General features: G+C 36.1%; 1 protein-coding gene across 2 annotated transcripts; it reads left to right on the top strand.

Moving 5' to 3' along the window:
- Window positions 1–1,428: 1,428 nt before the first annotated feature.
- ITM2A (integral membrane protein 2A) lies at window positions 1,429–8,616 on the top strand. 2 transcript variants are annotated; one of them, XM_032251376.1, is made up of 6 exons: window positions 1,429–1,916; window positions 5,464–5,595; window positions 5,867–6,064; window positions 6,305–6,415; window positions 7,526–7,676; window positions 7,823–8,616. In XM_032251376.1, the coding sequence occupies exons 1-6, from the start codon at window positions 1,806–1,808 to the stop codon at window positions 7,909–7,911; spliced, it is 792 nt and encodes a 263-aa protein (XP_032107267.1). In that variant the 5' UTR covers window positions 1,429–1,805; the 3' UTR covers window positions 7,912–8,616. The 2 variants fall into 2 exon arrangements, with proteins under 2 accessions (XP_032107267.1, XP_032107268.1); XM_032251377.1 differs by lacking the exon at window positions 5,464–5,595 and having other exon boundaries at window positions 1,468–1,916.
- Window positions 8,617–9,969: the final 1,353 nt, after the last annotated feature.

Genomic DNA, 9,969 nt, shown 5'->3' with positions numbered 1-9,969 from the left:
TGTTCAGCCATCTGTGTGGTGTGGGTCACAGGGGCAGACTAGCCAGACCATAGTGGAGATGTCAAAAGGTGATTGCAAACAGAAGGCAACTATAAAGAGAAACATTCTAGGAAGGTAAGAATTCCTCAGCTTACACTAAAGATTGCCTGATAAATATTAAATTATAATGGCCAACCTTGAGCAATAATAAGTGAAAGAACATAGGATGCTAATATTTCTAAGCAAACTCAAATATCCTGCTTTTTAAGGTTCTGGTCCTAAGTAAGGCACAGGCTCCCCAGTGTTCCCCTCCATCCACTTTCCCATCTGTGGCCTAAAAAAATGAATGCTGTCTTTGCAAAGTTCCCACAGTGGAAACAGGTGTCAGGCTTCTGAGTCAAGGAAACATCAGTGGGAAAAACTCCAAGCTGGAATTTTTCAGATGGAGGAGTGGCGACTCAACATATTCAAGTCCCTTTGTTAGGCAGATGAGCAGAGGGCAAATTTTGTAGCAAAAGCTGTTTCTTTTTGTTTGTTTGTTTTGTTTGATGTTTTGGTAAATGCTACTGCCCTCACACAACAGACCTGTCTTCTGCAAAGAGACTATTTATAAAATCTGTACCACTGCTACCCAGTCACCAGTCTCCAAAGCCTGAATTTTACTTGGTGAGGTTCTCTATCAGTATCACTAACCTGGAAAAACTGACTGTGAAGAAATAGCTTGATTACACTGGCTGCACATGTAAATGTTCCAATAATAATTTCTAACTCATCCCTTTTGAAGTTATTGTTCCCCCCCCAATTAGATAGATCGGTATTAGCATCTAGCTAAATTTTATATCCTCCACCTTCCTGAACACATAAGTACTCTCACATACACACACACAGACACATGCACACACACACACGTTTGTTTTTTACCCTGCAGGTTTCACAGCTGGTGGGTGAACAGAAACAGTCTCAGGGTTGAGACTTTACACTGGTTTCCATGACCTGGAAGAGTGAAAAATCTAGATTGTTTCAGGAATTCATTATAAATTTTCCACCCTTCTCTGTCTCATCATGTCTTATCTACAAAATGGGGTGTTGGGGAGGCAGGAGACCTGTCTTTCTGATGTAACATCGCCTTATGTTGCGATATTAAAATCGCAAAACACAAGCAAGCAAATTTGCAACAATTTGTTGAGAGAATGAACCGAGTAACTATAAACAGGCTTCTAAGTGCTCTTAAATGGAAGATATTACTATCGAGATACAGAACCTTTGCAGAACAGTGCTTTTGAGGCCTGGGTGGGTCCAGAGCTAAGGAAGTTTGAGTTACTGCCAAGCTACAGTCCCAGGCCCTGCGGGGAGTCAGGTCCAAGTTTGGAAAAACAGAGTCAGGGGCTATTGTGGCCTGGACAGAGGCAGAAAGACACGACACAGCAGGCTTCCTTCCTGTCTTGCTCTTATCTGAAGTTGCAGAGAGTGGGTGGGAGTATGCCTGAGGTGCAGGTGAGGCACGTTTAGCCTCAGCCGGCCAAGGGCTCCACTTCCCCTCCTCTTCCCCAAGTGGCAAATCCGCCCCACCCGGCAAACCCCCAACTCAGGCACTTGGGCCTCTTTCGGGCCCCCTCTCGCTCCTTCCTTTAGGCACCTCCCTGGGCCCGCCCACGGTCTCCCACCCAGTTTGGGACTGCGTCATAAGTATCCCAGATCTCGGCTTGCAGCAGTGTTAGACTGACGATAAAGTAAGTGCTGCTTGGGCTAGCGAGATCTCCTCTTGTAATCTGCAGCCCAGGACGCTGATTCCAGCAGTGCCCTGCCGCTCAGCCCGAAGATTCACTATGGTGAAAATCGCCTTCAATACCCCCACCGCGGTGCAAAAGGAGGAGGCCCGGCAAGACGTGGAGGCCCTCCTGAGCCGCACGGTCAGAACTCAGATACTGACTGGCAAGGTAGCTGTCCCGGGGCGGGGTGGGGGAGGGGTGGGCGAAGGAAAAGGGCTGGTAGCAGAGGACAAAACGAAGCTTCCCCTGGAGGACCCCTCTTGCCCCTCTTGCACTGTCTCTGGGGTTTACCCGGTCGCCTCGGTTCAGTCTCGTCGCTCCACCTTCTGCTTACCTCAACCTATGTCACTCTGCATCCCCGCGTGTCGTGCAATGTTCCGTTTGTTCCAGCCCACACCACTTATCCTGGAGGGAGGTTAGAGACAGTTTGAGGAGATGCCCTGGGACTCGTTGTCATTGTCTCGGGGAACGGGTAGGGGCCTGGGGATCAAGGAGGGACTTGTCGCCCAGTCCCCACCTCCAGGGGCGCGCATACTCTCCCCAGGGACAGAGGGGACACAGCGGGGTGAGCAAGATTAGGAGATATAACATTTCTTTCTTTCTTTCTTCTGGGTGTGCATGAAGTTCTAAGACAATAAATCTTTCTATGATCTCCGAGTTTTCGTGGAGGTGGGGTGAAGAGCAAAGGGCACTCTTAACTCCAAGCAGTATGAGTTGAGGCAAGTGGTCTGCTTGAGCGCGAGAGTATTTTCAGTTTCTGTCTGGTCACAGGTGGCGTTAAATATTAGGTAAAGGAGCTGTCAAAATAGAGGTGGGTCTTAATGCCAGTTTCGGGTGTTCACTGTGCCCTTTTACTGCAAGAGCGTTGTATGTTTTTAGAGTTGTATTTCCTAAAGAAAACACTCTTCTGTAAAAATAAATTTGAGGATACTTTTTATTATTTTTTAATTTTTTTCTTGTTGAACAATATCCCCTTCCTTCTATATAGAGATCTGAAGCAGGTCCAGTGTTGTAATTTAAACTACTAGATTTGTCAGGAACTGGGGAAGCTCTCCCCCAAAATGTTATCCATTATTTATTTAGTCCGATTTCTATTTTTTTAAACACTTGCTATGTTTTCAGGGTTTGTATACTACTCCTCGTTGTCCTCAGTATAATCTCAATTTTATAGGACAATAGTATTTTCTTCGTGTTCTATGAAATCTGCAAGTGTTGGAGCTTGCAGATCTGTTCTAACTTGTCATGTTCTCTATACAGTTTTAACTTTTGTGTTCAAGGTGGAGACATAAAAAAATCCTTTGAGTTAAATGGGAATCCATGTAGTAAAAGTTGACTGTGCACACAATTTGAAATGTTAATGTGCTTATCCAGAGTTTTATTATGGAAACTTTCAATATCAAATCCTGCAATAAAACTAGCTTTTGTGTATTATACATTTTAGATCTCAAACATATCACCCTCTTGCATTGTTAAGGTTTCGATTAAATGACAGAGGTCAAATATGTAATTGTTCTCCTGCTTGGTTTGTAGGTAAAACATGTTCAGAATTTTGGGGGTAGTCTAATTAGAGGCCAGTAGTTAAATATAGCCATACAGTAATCCTTTTTTTTTTTTTTTTCTTATGGCCAAGCACTTCATGACTTGTAGATAGATTCAGTTAATATGCAAGCAATACTTCTGCCAGGACTGTGGTGAGATGACGAATAAACAAAACTGAGCATTAGCACTTTGATTATACTTTGCTGTTAGATTTGGGGTAAAACTTAACAGGATCCTTACCTGGTCACTATAGGACACTGTTAATAACACTTGACATATTGTAATACATTGATCAGCTAGCTCATTAGACATTGAGCATGACAAAAAGAATGTCAGACATATTGTACAATGACTTCAAAAGAGTTCAAAGAGAAATTAGCTATGATAATTGATGGTTTGCACCAACCTGAATTCCAATAAATGTAGATGAAAACAAAAAATCCTTACTTCTAGCATGTAGCTATCTTACGAAATTGAAATTTTAATATTTAGGCATTGCTTAATAATAAACTTCCTGAATTATTGAAAGAATAAATGAAATTACAATGCAAACTGTTCTTATGTCTCAGTAGCAAGAAAAAATAAATTTATCTCTCAGAATTTCAAATTAAGCTATTATGTGACTTATGAGCAAGTTACTTCATCTTTCTGAAACTCATTTTAATCATCTAAAATAGGTTTTTTAAGTCTCTAGTTCTAAATTATTGTACCATAATTCCAAATCAAAATTTACAGTTCTATCTTTGTAGTGCTAACCTTAGTGTAGGTTTTTTAATAAAAATAATTAAAAATTTCTGAAAATTACTGGTACACAGAAAAGTCTTCGAGGTTTATAGAGTACTAATCAATGGAGGGTTTGAACTTAAATAAATTTAGCTAAGAATATGGAAATCTCAAATTTCTTTGACCTTCAAATAAATATATTTTTGGAAAAAAACATTTATCAAATGATTGTCTGTCTTTTCATCTTCTGCATTAACTTTGAAATCCATGCATTTATTTTCACCAAATGAATTTAAGGCTAGTTAGCTCTGATAAACATTATAGTAGTTGTCCTGAAAAAGAGCTAATGACCTAAATAACTAAAACAATTCGATTTACACACACATTTGAATGATTTACCCTTTAATGATCAGGGCCTAGAGTTGCTTACTTTATTTACTCAATCCTTGAATAATATTGCTGCTTAGGATGTATTTTGTCATACAAAAATGGGTTTGGAAAGATCGGAGTCCACTGCCCTGGGAAGGGCACAATCAGTTGCTTGTTTGCTTTGAATCTTTGTTGTTTCAATCCGGAAGCAAATTATTGATTTAACAGAATATTGCAGTCACTGTAACACAGATAACTTTCGTGTCTAGCGCTCGCAAATGCTACACTTAAAAATCGAATGTTTCACCCAGGACTTGGAAAACATTTTATTCATGCAATACACAGTTATAGAATACTGATAGATATTAAGAAACTTTTCTCGATTAAATTAGGAAAATTAAATTTATATCTCTCCCTTCAATATTTTAATTTCTGAAATATGGAGAAAACGGTATATACCTTATAGAACTCCTTTCTTTAAAACCTAATTTTAAGAAAACAGCTTTTTGAAAGTCAGTTAATAAATTAATCAAATGATACTAATTCTCTTTTAAGTTGACAGACTGATTTGAATAAAATAGCGAAGAAAAAGAACCATATTCCAGAAAGTTAGTGATTATGTCTGTGTACTAGTACAAAAAGTAATAACTACTTCCATTTACTGAGTATAATTTTTAGAGATCAGCTCTACCACATTGTGCCTATGATTAACAATACTATATTATGCACTTAAAAATGTGTTGTGTCAATGTCGTGTTAAGTGTTCTTAGCACAATAAAAAAGAATATGACATTGAATAAATAAATGGTAGTTTTAATTTGATTCTTGATGCATGTATCTTGAAATAATTTAATATCTATATTTGGGCTTAGAAATTCCAAATGGAAGGTTAATGTAATTGGAGACATTTTTTACATCTATTAGATTCAGAAACTGTCTTGAAATAAAGTTAGACTAAAATTAAAATGAGTTAACATTTTTAAAAATATCTTGGGTTTCGAGGGAGGTAAATTGTACACAAATTCAACTATGTATCTGAAAGTACAATCTGGTTTTGTTTTTGGTTTTGCTTTTTAATAAATAGGAGCTCCGAGTTGCCACCCAGGAAAAAGAGGGCTCCTCTGGGAGATGTATGCTTACTCTCTTAGGCCTTTCATTCATCTTGGCAGGACTTATTGTTGGTGGAGCCTGCATTTACAAGTACTTCATGCCCAAGGTAATAATAATTATAATTATTGTACTTTGGATTATTACTTGCTAGACATTTAGTAGCAACTTAAAAAATTATGTAGTGGTGACTGGAGAAAAGATTTAAGGAAAGATTTCAAGTTCTTTCAGTTCATAAAATTTGTCTTCATGGTGATAGCTATAGTCAACAAGCCTCTGCTTGACACATAGTACAATGAATTGATATGAGTGGGAAAAACCATTCAAATGTCTTGGTAATGAGTATTAGAAGGTTGTAATTTCCCCCTTTTGTCTTTTAGAGCACCATTTACCGTGGAGAAATGTGCTTCTTTGATTCTGAGGATCCTGCAAATTCCCTTCGTGGAGGAGAGCCTAACTTCCTGCCTGTGACTGAGGAGGCTGACATTCGTGAAGATGACAACATTGCAATCATTGATGTGCCTGTCCCCAGTTTCTCTGATAGTGACCCTGCAGCAATTATTCATGACTTTGAAAAGGTAGGTTTCTCATTCTTATAAGTGTTCCAGGATTTTCTCTCTCTCTCTCTTTTACTTCATTGGTAGATATTAAATTTATTCATGAATGCACATGTTTTTGAGGCAAAGCCTTTCCATTCTTTTGTTGTTGAATACACATTAGTTGATTTTGAAAGGATGTAGCTACTTGATCAAGTGGTAGTTGGAAAATTTGCAATGTTAATGCATTCTATGTCTTACCTATTTTTCTCTACCTAACAGGGAATGACTGCTTACCTGGACTTGTTGCTGGGGAACTGCTATCTGATGCCCCTTAATACCTCTATTATTATGCCTCCAAAAAATCTGGTAGAGCTCTTTGGCAAACTGGCGGTATGTATTTCGGAGTTCAAATTTTTACACAAGCATTTACAAATATTTTTGTTTCTTTTTTTTTTTTTTAAGAAAATAATGAGTTTGGCAAAACATTTCATTTTATTGAAATAATTTTCAAATAAAAAATGTTGTGAACCTAAAACTGCTCTAAAAATAAAGATTATTTTTATAGTCATTATCTGGAATAGGAAAGGATTTACATAGTGTCTTTAAGAATTTGGGCAAATGACATGAACAGACACTTTTCAAAAGAAGGCATACATGTGGGCAACAAATATATGAACAAGAGCTCAACGTCACTGATCATTAGATAAATGCAAATCAAAACCACAATGAGATGCCATCTCACACCAGTCAGAATGGCTATTATTAAAAAGTCAGAAAATAATAGATGCTGGTGACATTGTAAAGAAAAAAGAATGCTTATACACTGTTGGTGGGAGTGTAAATTAGTTTAGCCATTATGGAAGATACTGTAGAGATTCCTCAGATCTAAAGACAGAAATACTATTCGACCCAGAAATCACATTACTAGGTATATGCCCAAAGAAATATAAATCATTTTATTATAAAGACACATGCACAAATATGTTCAATGTAGCTCTATTTATAATAGCAAAGACATGGAATCAACCTAAATGACCGTCTATGATAGACTGGATAAAGAAAATGTGATATATATACATCATGGGATACTATGCAGCCATTAATAATAAAAACAAGATCATTTATTTGCAGAGACATGGATAGCGCTGGAGGTCATCATCCTTAGCAAACTAACACAGGAACGGAAAACCGAATACCATATGTTCTCACTTACAAGTGGGAGCTAAATGAAAAGAATTCATGGTCACGTAGAGGGGAACAACACACACTGGGGCCTTTCAGAGGGTGGCAGATGGGAGAAGAGAGAGGATCAGGAAAAATAACTAATCGATACTAGGTTTAATACCTGGGTGATGAAATAATCTGCACAACAAACCCCATGACACACGTTTACTTAATGTAACAAACCTGCCCTTGTACTCCTGAACTCTTTAAAACTTCTTTTCTGAAGTTAAAAAGGAAAAATAATTTCTCATTTCAATCTTTGTTTTTCGTTTTTAGAGTGGCAGATATCTGCCTCAAACTTACGTGGTTCGTGAAGACCTAGTTGCTGTGGAGGAAATTCGTGATGTTAGTAACCTTGGCATCTTTATTTACCAACTTTGCAACAATAGAAAGTCCTTCCGCCTTCGTCGCAGAGACCTCTTGCTGGGTAAGTAACATATTCCTTCCTTCACCCTGTGTTACACAGTGGAGGAAAGTGGAGGTGGAATACAGGAGAAAGTGGGAAATAAGTCTAGATATATTTTTATTACCACAAAAATTTCAAAAGCCACTTTTTTGTGCATTTCCTTACAGGTTTCAACAAACGTGCCATTGATAAATGCTGGAAGATTAGACACTTCCCCAATGAATTTATTGTTGAGACCAAGATCTGTCAAGAGTGAGAGGTCACAGATAGAATGTCCTTGGTAATAAGAAGTCAGAGATTGATAATATGACTTTAACGTGAAAGTTTATGGGATACTCTAGATATTTACTTATGCATTTACTCTACTGCTTATGCTTTTAAAAAAGGATAAAAAAACTACTAACCACTGCAAGCTCTTGTCATATTTTAGTTTAATTTTCGTTGCTTGTCGTTTGAAACTGAAATTACATGATTTTCATTTTTTTCTTTGAATTTATAGGGTTTAGATTTCTGAAAGCAGCAGGAATATGTCAGCTAACATCCTGACAATAAATTCCATCCTTTGTTTTTTTTGTTTGTTTGTTTGTTTTCTCTTAAGGAAGCTCTTTACTTACTCATGGTGGAGCAATTTTAAAATTTGAATTATTTAAAGTTGTTTTTGAACTTTTTGTGTAAAACATATCAGATCTCTTAACATTGTTGATTTGTTTAGTTTTTCATTTTGTACAACTTTCTTGAATTTAGAAATTACATCTTTGCAGTTTTGTTCGGAGCTCTGTAATTAACCTGACTTATATGTAAACAATTTTCATGAGACGGTCATTTTTAACTAATGCAGCGATTCTTTCTCACTAACATCTATATTGTGGAATAATACACAAAACTGTGTAGGTGCTGAATGCTGTAAGGAGTTTAGGTTGTATGAATTTTACAACCCTATAATAAATTTTACTATATACAACCACTCTTTCCTATATTTCATCACTTGAGATATATTCACTGTGAATAATTCATATTACATATTTAGCTTTTGGTGTACCTATAACAGATCTAAAATTATGGGCCCAACTTTGCCCCCATTCCCGCTGACACATTTTTTATATTTTATAGTTTCATATTTTACTCCCTTTTTGATAGTATGTTAGTTATTTTTTTATAAACATTCCATAATTGGCTTATCATGTAAATTCAACTGCTTATTTAGAGGCTTCAGGTCCATAGCACTTTAAAATCTTTTAAAGTGTTTTCTTTTTCATAGAAAGTAAACGGATATACAAAGCTGTAAGAGATCACTAAAGACTAACTTTGGATAAGATATTGATACCTTTTAAGAACTTCAAATGACCTGATCATTACTCATGTATATAAGAGTCTAAACTTCATACCAAGAGGGCAAGAGTACTATAAACTCTTTCCCTGTGTTTGGTGAAAAATTGTTCCTGATATCCCTGATTATCTGCTGCTACCAACTATTGGTCAATTTCAGTAGCCAAAACTCCTTAGTGAAATCCTACTATCATTATTTTTTAGTGAAACAAATTAAACATTTAACTTTAAGAATTTAGAAATAAAGCATTGGCATGAACAATAAAGCATACAGAAGGAAAAATGCAATGTTTAGAAGATAATAACAGTAATTGATAAATTCAAGAACTGGCTCTTTATAAAGAAGAATATGTAGAAAGAGTTTGATAAAATTTAACACCCATTGCTTGTCTTAAAATATGTATAGAAATTAAGGAAAAGGAAATACATTATTTCAAATTTATCTTAAATAGCATCACAACTAATGGTACAACACAGGAAAGGATGTTGGCTATTGAAGCTATTCAGTATTGTTCCAGACATTCTGGCCAATGCAATAATATGTAAAACAAATAAAAATATTTTTTAAATGAGGGCTAAAATTATGTTTATTACTACATGAGATTTTTACCATATATTAGTGGAATAGTCTATACTTTAAAAATTAATAAGAAGATGCAATATAATACAAACAAAAGCCAATGATTTTCCTTTATACCGCAAACAACCAATTAAAGGGAAATACCACTAGGTAAAAAATATTCTACTCACAATAGCAACAGGGACATAAAGTAGCACCAATATGAAATTTATGAAACTATAAAGAAAACCATAAAACTTAATTAAGAGATACAAAATAAAAGTTAAATAGAGAAAAAGTAAGAACATTACAAGTAGATAAAATCTTCCTCAGTTAAATTTCTTGTTTTAAGCAATTTCAATTAAAATCCCCAAATAATTTATTTTGCAATTTATCAAAATTATTTGAAGGTTCACCTGGAAGCATAAA

Source organism: Sapajus apella, unplaced genomic scaffold, assembly GCF_009761245.1.
Source record: "Sapajus apella isolate SASKATOON/1434 unplaced genomic scaffold, GSC_monkey_1.0 scaffold75, whole genome shotgun sequence".
Classification (NCBI taxonomy): domain Eukaryota; kingdom Metazoa; phylum Chordata; class Mammalia; order Primates; family Cebidae; genus Sapajus; species Sapajus apella.
The sequence above is the reverse complement of the archived record's forward strand: the minus strand, read 5'-3'. Positions and strand labels throughout refer to the sequence as shown.

Bases quoted from the DNA above. Each gene is read 5' to 3' on its own strand.
- ITM2A (XM_032251376.1), top strand. From the start codon at position 1,806: ATGGTGAAAATCGCCTTCAATACCCCCACCGCGGTGCAAAAGGAGGAG. The intron at 1,917-5,463 runs GTAGCTGTCCCG...TTTAATAAATAG, and splicing joins CTCAGATACTGACTGGCAAG to GAGCTCCGAGTTGCCACCCA. The intron at 6,065-6,304 runs GTAGGTTTCTCA...TCTACCTAACAG, and splicing joins TTATTCATGACTTTGAAAAG to GGAATGACTGCTTACCTGGA.